Source organism: Zalophus californianus, chromosome 4 (assembly GCF_009762305.2).
Source record: "Zalophus californianus isolate mZalCal1 chromosome 4, mZalCal1.pri.v2, whole genome shotgun sequence".
NCBI lineage: Eukaryota > Metazoa > Chordata > Mammalia > Carnivora > Otariidae > Zalophus > Zalophus californianus.
In genome coordinates this window covers 51,054,953-51,074,338 of record NC_045598.1, presented here as the reverse complement: position 1 = coordinate 51,074,338, position 19,386 = coordinate 51,054,953, and the positions used below count along the sequence as shown (strand labels likewise).

The 19,386-nt window shown below is 34.3% G+C and overlaps 1 protein-coding gene across 11 annotated transcripts in view; it reads left to right on the top strand.

The window, feature by feature from the left end:
• The window catches only part of DOCK7 (dedicator of cytokinesis 7), a 220,646-nt gene that overhangs the window by 67,714 nt on the left and 133,546 nt on the right, over nt 1–19,386 (top strand). For all 11 annotated transcript variants that reach the window (XM_035727291.1, XM_027620950.2, XM_027620940.2 and 8 more), the window contains exons 12-14: nt 2,294–2,436; nt 6,171–6,264; nt 6,892–7,054. In XM_035727291.1, the coding sequence (XP_035583184.1) occupies nt 2,294–2,436; nt 6,171–6,264; nt 6,892–7,054 (400 nt within the window). The remainder of the gene's footprint in view (nt 1–2,293; nt 2,437–6,170; nt 6,265–6,891; nt 7,055–19,386) is intronic.

Here is a 19,386-nt window from a genome sequence, read left to right as displayed (position 1 = left end):
TAAGGATTTTCTCTATACAAGATCATGTCATCTGCAAATAACAAAAAGTTTACTGTTTCCTTTTCAATCTAGATGTCTTTTATTTCTTTTTTCTTTTCTAATGATCTCATAACTAGAACCTCCTCTATAATATTAAAGTGGGAAGAGTGGATATCCTCTTCTTGTTCTTGACCTGGGGGGGGGGATGCATTTAGTCTTTTATCATCAAGTATGATGTTGCTGTAGGTTTTTTATAGACATAATTTAGTAGATTGATGACATTCCCTTCTATGCCTAACTTTTTGAGTGTGTTTATCATGAAAGGATGTTGGATTTTGTCAAATGCTTTTTCTGCCTTTGAGTTGACTTGTATGGTTTTTGTTTTATATTCTTTTACTGGGTGTATTGCATTAATTGATTACATTTTGGATGTTAAACTAATCTTACATTTCTGGGAGAAATCCCACTTGGTCATGGTACATAAGCTTTTTGTAGATGTTAGAATATGTTTCTCAGTATTTTGTTTAAAATTTTTCTTCTATATTCATAAGGGATTTTGGTCTTCAGTTTTTCTTTCTTTTGACATATCTGTCTGGTTTTGATATCAAAGTAACACCAGCCTCACAGAATGAATTGTGAATTATTGCTTTGTTTTTTGGAGGGTTTTGTGAAGGATTGGTATTTGGTTTTTGAAAAATTGGAAGAATTCACTAGTGAAGCCATCTTGGCTCTTAAGTTTTATTTAACTAAGTAGATCTTTTCACTTATTTTAGATCTTTTTATATTTTCTTTTTTCATCTTAAATCAGTTTCAGTACTGTTTCTTTCTAGAAATTGGTTCATTTTGTGTAAATTATCTAATTGTTGACTTACAGTTTTTCATAAAATTGTAATATAATCCTTTTTCTAAGATCTGTAGTGATGTCTCCTCATTCATTCCTGATTTTAGTAATTTCAGCCTTTCCTATTTTTTTAATTACCTATTTAGCTAATGTTTTTAAAATTTTCTTTTTGAAGATCCAGTTTTTGGTTTCATTGATGTGTTTCTAGTTTCTCTTTCATTTATTGCCATTCAGCTGTTGTCATTTTTGAGTCCTTTCTCACGCTTCCTTTGGTTTTAGTTTTCTTTTTCTAGTTTCTTAAAATGTAAGGTTAAGTTACTGATTTGAGAGCTTTCTTCTTCTTTTTTTAAGATAGGCATTTATAGACATAAATTTTCCTCTGAGCACTGTATCCCATATGTCTTAGGATATTGTGTTTTCATTTTCATACATTTTAACTAAATTTCCTAATTTCCCTTGCTGTTTCCTTTTTGACCCACTGGTTATTTGAGAGTTTGCTGTTTAACTTCCACATGTTTATGAATTTCCCAAATATTCTTCTGTTACTGATTTATAGTTTGATTTCACTGATGTTGGAGAACATATTTTATGTAATTTCAGTCCTTTTGAATTTATTGTATTTTTTGTCTTATGAGTCAGTCTGCCTTGGAGAATGTCCTTTGTGCACTTGAGAAGAGCATGTATTCTACTTTTGCTTGATGATATGTGGTATAGCTATCTGTTAGGTCTAGTTTGTTTATAGTTTTAAGTCTTCTCTTTCTTCGTTGATCTGCAACATAGATCTTCAGTTGGTTTTGAATAATAGGGTTATCTTGCAAGGTCTTGGAATTAAAATTCTGTTTCAAATTCAAATGCTAATAGGGTTATCTTGCAAGGGCTTTGAATTAAAATTCTGTTTCGAATTCAAATTCAAGTCAGGGATATTATATGGTTACTCAAATTTTCATTGTGTGAATATTTCCTAGCAAATGCATAGTTCCCCTGTAGCTGCTCTTCATCGCTCATCTTTGGTTTTATGCATAATTTTAGTGTAGTAGAGACTTTTTTTTACACTAGAGAAATTTTAAAAAGAGAATCGGATGATTTAGGTATAGTGCTTCCTTACTGATCTCTCCAGAAGTGAAATTGTTCTGGGTTTTTTTTTTTTAAGATTTATTTATTTATTTGAGAGAGAGAGTGAGCGTGGGGGAGAGGGAGAGACAGTCTTAAGCAGACTCTGCGCTGAGCGCAGAGCCTGACGCGGGGCTCAGTCTCACAAGTCTGAGATCATGACCTGAGCCGAAAACCAAGAGTCGGATGCTTACCTGACTGTGCCGTCCAGGCGCCCCTCCAGAAGTGAAATTCTTACTACAATCAATATGCTGAATAATTTTCAACTTTAATGGTTTTTTTCCCTGTGGTTGGAAAACTGCTTGGAAACAAGTTTTAAATATTATGAAAATGAATATCATACTGTTTTTCCCCCCTTGGTAGAACGAAAAGGGTCTTGGTCAGAGAGGAGGAATTCTAGTATTGTTGGCAGACGATCCCTCGAAAGGACAACAAGTGGAGATGATGCTTGTAACTTGACCAGCTTTCGACCTGCTACTCTCACAGTGACGAATTTTTTTAAGCAGGTATTGTTCTGTCATGTAGTTATTCTAGGGGGCTATTTATACATAGAATTTTTTTGGTTTCAGAAAATTTGTAATTGTACATATACATGCAGTGATTGTGATTTTGAGAAATTTAAAAAAACTTTTAAGGATAAAAAGTATAAGAATAAAATAATATTGTACCTCTTGTATAATTATATTTATTTAAATGCTATACTAATACATCAAAATCAATCCTCCACATTTATATCCTATTTCTTAATTGTAATTTTTAAACATTTATGGTTTATGAATTTTCTTAGTGATTGTGTGGTTGTCTCTCTTCCCCACCCAAGTTTTTTTTGGTTGAATTTACCACATCCATGGTGTATGGAATAGGACTCTCAGGGCTTTATAGTGCATTTTTGTGCTGAAAGGTAGTTAACATTTTTATAGGTGCATTTATAGGTCCAAGAAGTTCTTGATCAAAGATATTTTATTCTTTGCAAATATGTTCTCTGTACTTCAAATCATGAATCAAATCAGGAGTTTTTAAATGCTGGTCATGATCCGTTAACAGTAATGGAAATATAATAGATAATACTCAGCTTAAAAACAAACACAGTAGAATAGAAAAATAATAGTGCATCGCACATAGTGAGGTTAAAAATTGCTTTGGTGAGCTTTTTTTCCCCCTAATTTTTGTATGAGTACATGCACGTATGCATGTCCATACTGGATTTTGATACAAAATGAATTGGTACCATGCATATATTTTGGAACAGATGAAGGGCAAGTGCTAAGTATTGTCCAAGAATTCCTTCTTTTGAGGTCTTATTCTAAAAAAGAGGAGGAAATCTTGGCCTACTGACATCTTATAACTTGAAAGAGGCAAGGTTTAGGAAAGGATGTGCCATGAAGTGAAAGCTAGCAATCTACCTGAAGGCCCTTTCACAATTTTATTGCAATACATTTATAGACAGCTGCTCTGAGAGATTCCATTGGAGAGTAAAGCAGCTGAGAAGTATCTGAAGTGGTAAGGGTCTTTTTATTATGGACAATAGAACAAGAAAGGAAAGGCCACCGTGTTACTTGGATGAAGTGATCGGCTAAATAAAGCTATAGAAACCAGGCAGTAGATTTATGTGATATAGTGACCCAGCCTTGCAGCTATGACATTTTTCTCTCTTTCTACTTCTTCAACCGCTATATCACTTCTGCAGTATTTCACCATTTCTTTTTTCATTTCTTCAACCTACTTTATTATTGAACTGGTTTTGTAACCTTAAATCAACAAGTCATCCATCCACCCACCTACCTATTGATCCAACAAATAGTTTCTGACTGTTCAGCATGTACTGAGTATCAACCCACCCACCTACCTATTTATCCAGCAAATATTTTTTGAGCATTCACCATGTACTAGATACTGTGTTGGAGACTGGTAGCTGGAAACTAGCACAAAGTGATTGTGAAAACTTCAAATGAAAGATTATTGGGAACATCAGCAATAGAAAGCATTTATTTGTTTATTTTAATGGAAAGCATTTCTACTTTGTACAATCAATTTTTTTTAATGATTAGCATGTATAATTTTTAAAAGTATTTTTAAACAGCTAGTGTACTATGCATCAGGCAAATGAAAAGTAAGTAAAAAAGCAGAGATTACAATTTTAATACAGTAGAATTCAAGGTACAAAATGAGAAACAGAAGGCAGTTCTTTTTTAAAGTTGATGAGCAATTACTAATCATGAATTTGATACAGTAATCAGGAGTGCTTATGTACAGGTTTGAAATTGTCAAGTCAAAATTATTGAAAGTACATGGAGATATAAAAACAAAATTAAACCCACCCATTAGTTTCAAGAACATTTGTTTTATTTGTTGACAGGTATATAAGTTGGAGTACACAGTGGTGAATATGCAAAGTGGAAGTGGGGGGTGGTCAGCTAGGCTTATTCACGTTTGGAGGTTGACTTAGATCATTTGATCTAGACTGACTTCTCTTGGGAAGACTGAAGTGACTCAGGTGTCTTCCATGTCTCTCTACTTCTATTCTTATCCTCTAGCAGGTTGGCTTGGTCATGTTCTCATACTAATGGCAGAAGTTCAACGGGGGGCCAAGCTCATTTGTGCAAATGTTTGTCAGGTCTCTGCATCACATTTGCTTATTGGCCAAGACAAGTCACATGGCCAAGCCGAGGGGTGGGAATTATGCCTCACCCAACAAAAGGTGCACAGGGAGTAAAGAGTTGAGGCCAATAATAGAATCAATTTAACAGGTTAAGTGGACAGAAATAATTAAGTAGAGATAATCTGAATGTACTATAAATAAGGACCATTTAAAGGTCTGACTCAAAAGAGGAGAGAGTATACTGTTTTAGCAACTGATAGAACATTTACAATAATTAGGCCACAGGAAAAAATCTTCATAAAATGAAATTCTCTAATCATAACTTAATAAAACTCAAAACTGTTAATTAAAGTATTAATAAAAATCTTGAATCACTTGGAAATTAAAAATCACTTTTCTGAATAGTGGGATGAAAGAAGATCAATTCTTTACTCTGTATAGAATGTAATAGTGAACAAATGGGATATGGCTCAAGGTGAGCTCACAGTAATAAAGTAATGTTAAATATGTTCATTAATACATAAAATAAGAAATATATAAAGTGCATTAAAAACAATAAGATATCAAGTGCAGGTTTGGATTAATGAAATCTAAAGATTGACTCTTGAATAAGGGAGTAAAATTCTTACTATTTTAATTGTAAGAAAAAATATTAAATTGAAAATTTTGTATTAGGTGTAGTTTGGTTTGTTGTTTGTTTGCTTGTCTCTTTTCCCATTGATTGAGATTGTTTCACAATTTTCTTTCTGGTCTTAGTGTCAAGATAATTATGAGTGGATTCTGTAAACAAATGTATAAACAAACAAAAAGCAGAACCAGACCCGTAAATACAGAGAATACATTGATGGTTACCAGAAAGGGTTAAGGGTGGGGGGATGGGCAAAATGGATGAAGGGGAGTGGGAGATACAGGCTTCCAGTTATGGAATGAATGAAGTCACGGGAATAGAAGCCACAGCATAAGGAATTTGGTCAATGATATTGTAATGGTGTTGTATGGTGATAGATGGTAGCTACACTTGTGCTGAGCATAGCATAATGTATAAATTCCTTGAATCACTATGTTGCGCACCTGAAACTAATGTCACATTGTGTGTCAGCTATACTCAACTGAAAAAATTTTTAAAAAAAAGTATTTGCAATCAGAAAAAAAAGGTGTATTTTTTGTTGCTACTTATTTTTTTTTTCAAATTTAGTTAATGCTGTATATTTTGCATTTGAGAAATTTGGTGATATAAAATTGAAAAGACAAATACTCAAGTGTAAAAACTTTTTAAGACTGTCATGTATATATGTTTCTTATATGTCTGTATTTTTCTTTTTCTTTTTTCCTTTTCATCTACCTCGAAATTGTATAGATTTTCTATATTTTAGAGTGTCCTGTAATACCTTATAGACATAAATAATGGGCTATAAGTAAATATATAAAATTAAAGTATAGATAATAGTATCATAACGCTTAATAAAATTTGAAAGCATAAAAAAGGAAATAAATCAGCATGATATTTATTTTTAATCATAATTATATTAATTTAATCTTTTCATTCTGACTAAACCGACAGAAGAGGGTATGAATATTAACAGGCAATATACATTTATTTTCAATCTACTATATTTGTTTTATTGAATACTTTTTTCTCAGGAAGGAGACCGCCTAAGTGATGAAGATCTGTACAAATTTCTTGCTGATATGAGAAGGCCATCTTCTGTTTTACGGCGACTAAGACCTATTACAGGTATTTTAAAATTTTGAGTAGACATTATTACAACTCTTATCATCACTAATATGTCCTATTGTTGGTAATTATGCATCCCTTTTTTCACTTATCTAACCCATCTGTCTTTCTTTGCCCAATGCCTTTCAGTCTTCTTCATTTTATTATTCTCTTCTCATGGTCTTAACAGTTTGTATGCAAGATTCAGTACTTTTGATAATTTGAGTACTGAAATGAGAATGATGAATAATATCGTGGCTTAAAATTATTTTTTAGAGGAAGGAAAATGTACATAGAATGGTAAATATTCAGAAACAGATTCATATAATCAGAGCAAACCATTCCAGAGTAAAAAAGTTCAAATTAAATCACTCATCTTTCAGAATGTTGGCTCGTTGTATGCTAAATGCCTCTGTTTTTGTTTTTTCTTTCTTTCTTTTGCTTCTTTCTTTTCTTTTTCTTTCTTTTTCTTTCTTTCTTTCTTCTCATTCATTCATTTGGTAGGCATTTATTATTTTACATGTAATTATGTCTGCATCAGTAATTTATAACTTCTTGCAAAAATGTGATCTAAATCCTTCCAGGAACATTTTTACATGAAGCTTTTATTATGTTTACATTGTTTTTATAATATGTTTTTATATGCAGCTCAGCTGAAGATAGACATTTCTCCTGCACCTGAAAATCCCCATTATTGCCTAACTCCAGAGCTACTTCAAGTGAAGCTTTACCCAGACAGTAGGGTTAGACCTACCAGAGAAATTTTGGAGTTTCCTGCCAGGGATGTCTATGTTCCAAACACTACTTACAGGTAACACATTTTAATTTTAGAGATTTCTGAAATTAGATACTATATATTCTATTATGAAAGTAGAACTAGAATGAAACTCTCCAAAAATCCTTTGTACCTTTGTTAATTATTCCATTTCTTACTCTATGATTTTACTAAGAGCTGTAATGTATTAAACTTATACTATGTGCCAAGTCAAAGGTCAGATGTTAATTACCTTACATACATTATCTTATTTAATCCTCACAGCTTGAGGTAGGTATTACCTTCATTTTAAAAGTGAGTAAAGCGATGGAGAAGTCAAGTGTCCCTCACTGTGGTGGAACTAGCACTGGAAGTATGGGCTGTGAGATTAAAACATTTGAACTCCCTGTTACTATATTTCCTTAGATGTTCTTATTAGCAGAGTCTAGCGTTCCATAGGAACCAGACTTATGTGGCTGCAGTGTGGTCCAGCAACTAACCAACGGTGTTTACTGATCCACTACTCAGAATACTTGACAGGAGGTTGTTGAATAGGCTTTCCAGGCTCCACTCCATAACTCTAAGGGTTCGTTTACTTATACTCCTTATGAATGAAGCCCCTTCACTTGTGAGTGCCTAGCCTGTGACTTGACATTGGGATAGCCAGCAGGGCAGCTCAGATGTAAGATTCCAGCCCAGACTTCCCCATCGTAGCATATTTCACCACCAAGTTATGCAGTTTCTGAGGCCAAAATTTTTGGAATCAAAGTGATTTCTCTCCTTTTCTTACTCCTCACATTTACTCCTCAAACAAGTTTTATAGGCTCTGCTTTCAAAATGTATCCCAAATCCCATAGTTCTTACCTTCTCCAAAGATTTTATTTATTTATTTGAGAGAGAGAGAGAGAGAGAGCAAGCACGCGCACACACACACCAGTGGGGGAGAAGGAGAGGGAGAGGACAAGAAGCAGACTCCCCACTGAGCACAGAGCCCCAAATGGGGCTCCATGCGGGGCTTGATACAGGGCTCGACTAGGGGCTTCAGGCCGGGCTCCATCCCAGGACCCTGAGATCATGACCTGAGCCCAAGTCAGGTGCTTAACCGACTGAGCCACCCAGGCGTCCCTTACTCGTTTTAAAACTCTAGGCAAGTCACTATTGAGACCAGCACTGTCAAATAGAAATATAATGGGAACTACATTTGGAATTAAAAATTTTATAGTTCCCACATTAAAAAAATAAAAAGAAACCAGTGAAATTAATTTTAATTATGTTATTTAACCTAATATACCTAAAATATTATCATTTCAACATGTAATAAATGTAAAAAAGTGTTGAGCTATTTTACTTTTTTCTTTCCTACAAAACGTCTTCAAAATCAGGTGTGTATTTTATGTTTAAAACACATCTCAGTTTCAGATGAGCCACATTTCAAATGCTCAGTTGCTGCATGGGGCTAGAGGGTAGCATATTGGACAGCTTCTGATCTCAGATTTTTCTGTACCTTTCTAATTTGATCATCTTCCTTTAACCCTGCCTAAATCAATTCTCAGCATTATCACCAGAGAGATATTTAAATGTTCTCAATCAGATCATTCATTCCTCCATCTAAAATCCTTCGGTGGCTTCCATCATAAGCAGAAAAAATGCTTTTTTTTAAATAACAGTCTTTAAGACTCTATATGATCCGGCCCCTGCCTGTCTCTAACTTCATATCCTGCTCTGCTTTGCTCATTTCACTTTAGCCTCAGTGGCCTTTTTACTCATCCTTGAACAAACAAAATGTCATTCTCCCTAAGGCTTTTCCATTTGTTCTTCTCTTTCCCTGATATGTTTTCCCCTATATTTTCATGTGGTTTGGTTCCTTATTCAGACATATCTGTGATAAAAGGTCACTGCCTTGAGAGGCTCCCTCTCATCACCCTAGGTAAAAAGATCCACGGCTTCTCTCCAATTCTTCACCCTTCTTTGTATTTATTCTTATCTAGCATCACATTATGTAGTTATATGATCGGGGTTTTTTTGTCTTTTTCATTATAATGTAATTAATGTAAAGGGAAGGGACTTGTCTGTTTCCATTATCACTTTATTTCCAGCATCTAGAATAGTATGTTAGCACATAGGCAGCACACAATAAACATTTATTCATTGAGTTGAGAAATAAGGAACTGGACAGTGGTATGAGAGTGGGATTTAGAGTCATAGAATTAGGGCGGTGATTTCTGACTCCACTATGCACTACTTGGTGACTTAGGACAAGTTACTTAATATATTGACCACTCAGTTTTCTTATTAATAAACTGTGAGGTCATAATTATACCTGCCTTCTCTTGTGAGGGTACAGAGTACAAAACACTGCATGTAATTGGCACTTAGTGTGAGTAAAATTTCTGCAAGTTAGGCTAAAGAAAATATATATTGCTTTTAAAAGAAATAAGGTATTATAAAATTATTCTTCTATAAATAATATATTTAAGTACTTACAAGCACATGGAATAAAGAAGTGATTATATAATCCAAAATTTGTATGAAACCATTTTGAGGTTATCAACTGGACCTCTTACCTAGTACAGGAATCACATCCAGAGCATCCCTAACTTGTATTTATCTATCTTGCCTCTGCTTGGATTATTTCAGAGATAGAGAAAGTAGAAATCGGGGTCTTGAAGTGGTCTTTTCTTTCATTTTCCTACCTGTTTTTGTTATTTACATATTTATATTTTTTGTTAAAAAGAATTGTATGAATCAAAAACTAATGATGTAGTGTATGGTCATTAACATAACATAATAAAAAAAGATAAAAAGAATTGTATGAATATACTTAAAGTTCGTGTAAGTACTGTAGGCTTAAAATTAAAAACAGAGGTCCTTCATCTTATTCCTACCAGCCTTTCCCTACTTTGATGTCTAATTTTCAGTGCCAATCACTGGTAACTCTTTTTGCTCCTTCTTTTGGTATTTTATTCCTTGTTTTCTAAACAACATATTAGTGCTACTATTTCTTGATTCTTGTTCAGTTTTAAATATCCATTTATTGTTATATTAGATGAAGATTTAACTCTTACATCTTCCTTCCTAAAAATACATGTACTTGCATAAATTCAGAAAAAAATACATATTCTTGTCATCTCTTCCATATGTATATTCCAGTTTTTCATTAAATCAGTGTTAATTTTTTTAGATGTTTGTGATTCTTATGTAACTAGTTTTGCAGTGGAGCCATGAAGATTACTATGATTTTATTCCTGCATTTGATTTATATTTATATAGCTTTTTGTTTTCCTGAAATGGTTACATTATTTAGTTTCCCTACTTCTCTGTGTGTTACTGCTAAAATTCTCTAAAGCTTCTTGCAATACAGCAAAATACATCAGATAATCATTTCCTGTCTTGCAGCTTCCTTAGTTCCCCTTGCAACTAAATTGGAAGTGTGGCCAAGGGAGTTTCTGAGGCTCGCTAGGCTTACTGTACAGTTGCCATCTTGGAGCCTGTTTACCATGATCCTGGAAATTCTCTTTGCATTTCTTTTGCTATGGAGTCTTTATTTCCTGTATATTGTTCTTTCTTGTTTTACTCATTTTACTGACAGCCTTCAGTAACTTCCTGAAACAGGGTGTATGGGAGTAAATTTTCTGAGACTTTTACAAAAGTATGTTTATTTTACCTTTACTCCAGAATTACTGATTTTGCTGGAAACAGTATTCCAAGTTGTAAATTATTTTCTGTCAGGATTTTGAAAACATGACACAACTGTCTTCTGGCCTTAAGTGATTCTTTTGAGTGGTCCAATATACTTTTTTTTTTCAAAGATTTTATTTATTTGAGAAAGAGAGATAGAAAAAAAGAGAGAGGGTGTATGAGCAGGGGCAGAGAGGCAGAGAGGGAGAAGCAGACTCCCCGCTGAGCAGGGAGCCCAATGCGGGGCTCAATCCCAGGACCCTGGGACCATGACCTGAGCCGAAGGCAGATGCTTAACGACTGAGGCACACAGGTACCCCCCCAGTATACTTCTGATTGCTAATCCTTTGTTGGTATCTTTTCCTTTTTTGAGTTGTTTTTTTTTTTTTTACCCTTGGTGTTCTGAACTTTCATGTGATGTGCTGATACGATAACATTTATTTAGTGCTTTATAGTATTTCATTTAAATTGTTCTCATTTAAATTAATTTATTGTCTCAGAGGAATCTTATAAATTATATAATTCTGGCAGAATTGTTACTTACCTTTTATTTACTATAAATAAATAAGAGATAAGAAACTTATCTGGACTTGAACCCAGGTCTTATTTTCTGTATTCTTCATCCTTTGGGATGATAGTACATCCAGCATTTATAGTTATTGACAATATGAATAAAATTAAAGTTTCTTCTTGCTAGATAATTGATTGCTACATTTTTATTAAAGCAGGCAGAACACCTTTATTTACCTTATTATTTGCCTCAAAATGTGCCTCATTATTTATCCTTGTCTAATAATTTTTTTAATGCCTTATAATTGAGCTAAGTATGACAGTTGATAGAAATGTTATCCTAGGGTATTATGTATATGAAGGGCCGGAAGAGCAAATCTAGACATGTTTTAGGACTTGAATGGAAGTTGGGTAGAGAGCTTATCTCAAGTGAGAAGACATCTTACTGAATGAGGTAGCCTATTGTTTTCTCTCAATTATGTATCCAGTTTTAATCCAGTTTTACTCTGGGGAAGAAGAAAAAGTTAACACACCAAAAGATTTAAGTGGACTTTATAAAGTATAAATTAGGATGGTTTTACTGTATGAGCTTATAGAAATTAAGTAAACATGTATCAGTAGCTGTTTCAGGTAACTTGTTTATTTGTGTTTGATTTTGGTTTTTATAATTGAATGCTTTACCATTTAAAGTGTTTAGCATCAGTAAAGATCATTGATTGTCCAAAAACTGTAATTATTTTCTATTTTGGCAGTAAACTTTTCAGGTATAAGAATGAATTCATAGCTAATTAGCTTGAGAATGATCTGGAGAGATCTTTTAATGCATCTCAGCGCCTTTGGCTTGGACTGTATCTAAATACTCTATTAATTAAAGAGTCGATACTCATCCCAAGCATTATTAGTGCAAGTAACATTGTAGGCAAAAAACGATTCATTAAATGTGAAAGAAGAACTGTTCTTCTCTCATGAGTGAGCAGTTTATTCCCAGAGAATAGTAGAACTAGCTAAACTTATCAATAAGATTAGGTTTATTTCTGTTAAACATTTATTGAAAACAAATACTGCTTTAGGTTCTAATATTTTTCATCAAAATAAATTGGTTTCAGGTTAGAATTTTATATAATCTTTTTTATCTTATGTATTGCCTTTAAGGATCTCATGTAAAATACTTTAACTCATTAACAAACATTGTAAATTGTAATATAGGATGTCAAGTTTGCTAAGTTTCTTAGGGTACAGAAAGGATCATAATGCTTTGTTAGTAATAGGTGAAAACTGTTGAAGCAAGAAGGATACATTGTTTAAGAAAGAGATTAATAATTTTGTACTGTAAGAGTATCTTCAAAGAAGTAAAGAAAGTTAAGTACAGGAGAACATAGAAGTAGAATTATGGTTTCTATACTTTGTTGATATTTTTCCTGTTGTTACTCGTTGGCCAAAAAAAGTTTCTTTCATTTTTAAAAAAGAGTGATTCTAAAGTTGATTGTATGCTTTTTTTTAAACCAATCTCTGAGTTATAAAAAGAAAGAATAGTTTTTGTATTACTTGAAATGATATGACTCTATGCATATTTTATGAAAAATTGGGAAATGGAGCCATATTTTGCAATCATATTTAATTTTAGGAGTTATCTAAAATTGGAGATTGACTGGTTTTCCTTCTTTTTACATGGGGATAATAAAAGTTCCTATATCTTAGAAATTTGTGAGGATTAAATAAGATAATACATATAAAGCTTTTTGCAAAGTGCCTGACACATATTAAATGCTCAAGAGAAGCTGAGTCATTATTATTATCATTGGCTTGATTAGATTACATTTATCTAAGCATTACACAACTGGAGAGAGAATAGTTTGAAAGCATAGGGGTTCTGGGCTTTTGGGGTATAATTAGATAAGAAAATGATTTTAAAAGGGGGGTTATCAAAGTTAATAGTAGCCTGCTTTGTATTATTACTTGAGCCTTCAGTGCCCATGTGACCTGAATATTAAGTCATATAGATTGCTTATTCTACTTAATACTTTTAAAAAATTATAGTCTCGTGGACAGCTAATATTTTTAGGAATTTATTAGTTTGTTTAAAAAAAATAACCTTGGGGCGCCTGGGTGGCTCCGTCAGTTAAGCGTCTGCTTTCGGCTCGGGTCATGATCTCGGGGTCCTGGGATCGAGCCCCACATTGGGCTCCCTGCTCCGCAGGAAGCCTGCTTCTCCCTCTCCCATTCCCCCTGCTTGTGCTCCCTCTCTTGCTCTGTCTCTGTCAAATAAATAAGTAAAATCTTAAAAGAAAAACAAACAAAAAAAACCTTTATCGTATCTAGAAAATCTCGCATAGAAATAATTCTAGAATGACAAAAGGGGGATGTAGGAAACTTCAGAAATCAGCTAACATACAGATATCATAAAATATTTGCATAAGTTTCCATATATATTTGCCAACTAAATTGTTGCTGGATCATAATAGTATTCTTCTAACCCAGTTTGAATTCTTCTTCTTTTTAACCTTTTAAGGAATGTTTCACGGTAAACCATAATTTCAGGTAATACACACTAGTGGTCATTATACAAATCTATATGTGTACATTTTCCCAGTGAATAATGTTTAAAAAAAAAGGTGAAGTTGACACTGAGACTCCTTGTACTTTCTATACCATCATTATTTCATTAACTGTGTGTAGCAACCTGCATAGAACCAGTGTTATTAGCTGACATTCCAGAGGGATCATATTTGCAACTGAAAAAACAAGAAATTTAAGCATTTTTAATGTGGGTTTTAAGAAAATATTTGCACATTGTGGGGCGCCTGGGTGGCTCATTCAGTTGAGCATCTGCCTTCGGCTCAGGTCACGATCCCAGGGTCCTGGGATCGAGCCCCGCATTGGGCTCCCTGTTCGGCGGGGAGCCTGCTTCTCCCTCTCCCTCTGCCTGCCACTCTGCCTACTTGTGCTCTCTCTCTATCTCTCTGTCAAATAAATAAATAAAATCTTTAAAAAAAAAAGGGGGGGGCGCCTGGATGGCTCAGTCGTTGGGTGCCTGCCTTTGGCTCAGGTCATGATCCCAGGGTCCGGGGATTGAGCCCCGCATCGGGCTCCTGCTCTGGAGGTCTGCTTCTCCCTCTCCCACTCCCCCTGCTTGTGTTCCCTCTCTAGCTGTGTCTCTCTCTGTCAAATAAATAAATAAAATCTTAAAAAAAAAAAAAAAATTGCACATTGTATTTATTTTTAGTACAAAATTTGAGTGTATTTTAGAGTCTCATGGGGCAAAAATTTTAAAATATTATTGTCTGAATGAATGGATGTGATTGAAGCAAACATTTGGCTGAGGTGAGAAAACAGGTTAAAAAGAACTATATTATGAAAATGACAGATTTCCTATCACTTAACACTTTTACCTCCAATATTTATGGTTATTATCAGACAATGTAGAAAAAGCTGTCTAAAAAGGTATACATGTAAAAAATATATGTTTAATTTGTTATTTTTATATTTTTAAAAAACATGGTTTTAAAGAAATTATTGTGATTTCTCAAAGATAAAGTCTCTTATTAAGCTATACCTAAAATTTGAGATTTTTGTATTTAAATAACACCCCCCCCCACACACACACACATTGTTGGTTCACTTGTTTTTGTAGAGTATTAATCCAGGAGAGACCTGGTCTTTTTAAATCCTCTATAGGGGTGAATGAAGGCACACAGATAATATGGCAGTTTGTAGCTAATGTCATGCATTTCTTATTGTGCCAAACAAATGAAGATTATTTACATTAAATGCTTGCTTTATCAAGGAAATAGTTATCACAGTATCATAGAAAAAATACTAGTGCAGTTGTTACATTAAGATAACCAAATAGGGCACCTGGGTGGCTCAGTTGATTAAGCATCTGCCTTTGGCTCAGGTCATGATCCCAGGGTCCAGGGTTCCGGACTGTGTCAGGCTCCCTGTTCAGTGGGGAGTCTGCTTCTCCGTCTACCCATTCCCCCCTGCTTGTGCTCTCTCTGTCTCATCCTCTGTCTCTCAAGTAAAATATTTAAAATAAAAAGATAACCAAATAATAGCAGTGGGGAAACTTTATTTTATTGAGTATCTGAAATCATCTGAAAGTTAGATACTGGATTGTGTGTAATGTTATTCGTGTTCCAAGTTTGTACTTGACTTCCATTGTTGAATTCGAGTTATAAAGATCAAGGTATAATCTAATTGAGCAAATGCTGTGTGTTCGGTTTTTAAGAGCTGCGTCACACGTCATTCTATTCTTAGTGGGATTGTTAGAATTGGCCTCTTTTCCAGAGTTTCCTTAGTTGCAATCACCTACTGAACTTTCATCTTTGTTTTTCTTCCAATTTTTAGAAAGATGGTATCTAGCAGATATTGTGTTACTAAGAATATAAGAATGAATGCAGTGGTTCAGACCTGGTAACAGTGTAAGAAACAAAATGAAGGGGCACCTGGGTGACTGAGTCGGTCAACCGTCTGCCTTTGGCTCAGTTCATGATCCTGGTGTCCTGGGATCCAGCCCCACATCGGGTTCCCTGCTCAGCGGGGCGTCTACTTCTCCTTCTCCCTCCGCCTTTCCTCCCCAGCTTGTGCTCTCTCTCTCTCAAATACATAAATAAGAAACAAAATGTAAAGACGCCATTCGTTTTGATCTGGACCTTGGTTAGCAGTTAGGGCTATGCCCCATACATATCTTAATAATCCTTAGTAAGCTTGTAGGTTTACTAATCTGAATATAGTCTTAAACTTTTTATAATGGGAAATTACAAACATATGCAAATGTAAATAGAACAGTAAAGTTAACCTCCATTGTCATTCTTTTTTTCTTTTCAAATTCTTATTTAAATTCTAGTTAGTTAACGTAAACTTTTTTTATTAAGTAATCTCTATGCCCAGCATGGGTCTTGAACTCACAACCCTGAGATTGAGAGTTGCATGTTCCACTGACTGAGCCAGTCAGGCTCCCCTCTGTTGTTTTATCTATTACTTGTTCCCTTTTTTCTTGTAGTATTTTAAAACAAAGCCTAGTCATTATATCATTTCACATGTCACTCCTTCCGTATGTTTTTTTTTGTACTATGTTATGTTAATCACCATACATTACATCATTAGTTTTTGATGTAGTGTTCCACGATTCATTGTTTGCGTATAACACCCAGTGCTCCATTCAGTACATGCCCTCTTTAATACCCATCACCAGGCTAACCCATTCCCCCATCCCCCTTCAGTATGTTTTTCTGAGTAGTTCAATAAGCTTATTACATACTGATTGAATTTTTTCCCTAAACTTTTGTTTCTAGAAACAGATTGGCCAGTCAAAAGTAAATGTATACTGTTTATATTATGACCCATGTAATTATGATTCTTGAACTAGGTCATATTATGATAGATCTTGCTTTGGACTTGGGTTCTTAAAATTTTTTTTGTCATGGTACACTTGCAGTCTTGTGACTCCGATGATTCTCTTTTTTGGAATAATGTTTTTAAATGCATAAAATAAAATACGTAGTATAACAAAAGAAATCAATTGCATTGAATTATAATTATCGAGATATTAAAGTTCTGATGCAAGTTTCTTTATGAATGAATTAAAAAATACCTAGCCACAGGTCTAAAAGTTACCATATTTTCTAAGCAGTAATAAGCATGTGACAATATTCTGAGATATCTGCAATAGTTGTGAGACAAAAATATGTATGATTTCTATTAATGACAAATTCTCCTGTATTGCTAATACTGGTATGGGTAGTTTCCTACATTCAAAATTTAAAGAAGTGCAAATTTCAGTGAAAACAAAGGAGTATTTTTCTTTCCATTCAAGTTTATGGTCCCCTGCTTTAGAGAGTATTAGTTTTTGTGTTTGTTTTAGTTTTCATGGGTGTCTCAAGCTATTGCTACATACTCTGCTGTTCTGGTTTTGCCCTAGATATATCACTGTAGGTTTTAGTCTATCTTAATTGATCCTAGTTTTATTTTAACTATAAAAGTTTTTGAGTTGAGAACTCTGTTTCCTAACATTTTTACATAGCCACCCATGAATTTTTAGTTAGGGGCTTGTATTTGAGTGTGAGGAGTATTATCTCAGACTCTGAGGGAAGGAGTAAAGTTCCAGGAATGGTAGCAGAACAGGAGAGCAGTTTTGTTCTATCATGAGAATTAGAATATTTTTAGTTTGGAAAAATTTGTACACATTACATACTTAAAGCGATGTGGAGTGATATCCAAGATCTAGTTTTTACAAGTATATACATTTGCTTAGAATTTTATAGTTCATAAAACCATTCAAATACCCTATTTTACTTGATTACAACAACCCTATGAAGTAGATTTGGCAAGATTATCATTATTCCCATATATGGGATTTGGAGACTGAGGCTTATTTGGAGACTGAGGCTTAGTTGCTTATTTGAAGATAAGTAGTTATAGCCTTACCTTTTTAAGGTTGTAGATTATCACTCTTTTAGATATACCTAATCATTTTGTTAGATCTGTGATTGTTCCCAGGGTTAAACAAATGAATTTAGAAAAAGTTTTTCTGTTTGAGATGGCATCCTTGATTTTATATTTTCTAAAATGTCATTGAACCTGATTTTATAAAGGCACACTATGGGAGATTGTTAATCCTACTTTCATGACCTTGAACTCAACATTTCACACCAGTTGAGTAATTTTGTCCTAGGTGATTTGCCGTGAGAACACTTTGGACTTTGATAAGAGGACCAACCGTTTGGTCCTTTTTTTTTTTAATTTTCAAAACTACTGTGTTGGATGATCACTTAGGAGTACATACATCAACGCAGTGCTGTGGTTGTTAGTGATGGGAAAAATCACAAGGAAATTTATTTTATAATAGAAGGTGAAATATGTAACAGTGCATATTTGGAATAGGTTTTATAAAGGAGGCAAATAGGAACTCAAATACTGTTTAATGCAAATATTTTTGATTAACAAACAAGGTAGTTGATTTCCATGAGTTATGCTATTAGGAAGAAAAGATACAAGCATGAGAACATGCTGATTATAAAATGACAGAGAATAAACAGGTTATACAAAAATAGGTAACCCCAAAATGAGAAATGTGTATACTTGCTCTCAGTAAAATTTACACTGGTTCAGATTGAACTCTTGGTATAGAAATTTGGCAGTGATTTACTCAAATCAAGGAGATAGACTATCTTTTTGATGCTCTTGGAGCTTTTATTACTATTTTTAACAATTTCTTTTTTTAATTTTTTTAAAGATTTTATTTATTTGACAGAGAGAGACACAGTGAGAGAGGGAACACTAGTAGGGGGAGTGGAGAGGGAGAAGTAGGCTTCCTGCTGAGCAGGGAGCCCAATGCAGGGCTCGGTCCCAGCACCCTGGGATCATGACCTGAGCTGAAGGCAGATGCTTCATGACTGAGCCACCCAGGCGCCCCTCTTTTTAACAATTTCTGTTATGATTTGCCATATGTACTTTTCTGTCTTCATTTGTTAAGTGCCAGTTGAGGGGTACAGACAGTACTGCTGCATGGTTTTAGAGGGTGGAGCCCCATTTACAAGGATATTTGTAGAGGAAGTGAGATCATTTATACCTTCAAGTATAAATAGGAGCTAGCCAAATAGAAAGGTGTATAGAGGCATTCTAGACAAATGGAATGGCATTAGGAAAGTATACAGGGGATGTTTAAAAGTAGGTAATTATGATAAGAGCTAAGGGTTTGTGTTGGGCAAGAAATGGTAAAAAGTAATTTGGGGGCGCCTCGGTGGGTCAGTCGTTAAGTGTCTGCCTTCGGCTCAGGTCATGATCCTAGGGTCCTGGGATCAAGCCCCACATCGGGCTCCCTGCTCAGTGGGAAGCCTGCTTCTCCCTCTCCCACTCCCCCTGCTTGTGTTCCCTCTCTCCCTGTGTCTTTCTCTATCAAATAAATAAATAAAATCTTTAAAAAAACAAAAGGTAATTTGGGGTCAGATTATACAGACTCTTGAATATCTGGAAGAGATTTGGATGTTTTCTGTAGGCTTCTGCCCTTCAAATTGGGGTACACATTCTTGCTGTATAGGGTATGCAGGTCCACAGGATAAACATAACACACCTTCCAGGAATATCACTTTTTAGAAGATTTGGGGAGGAAATAACTATTTATAAATGAAGATTTATAGAGTAGAAAACACATTTCAAATGCAATTTTAAGATAAATTGTAAGATTTAAGGTAAAATCCTAA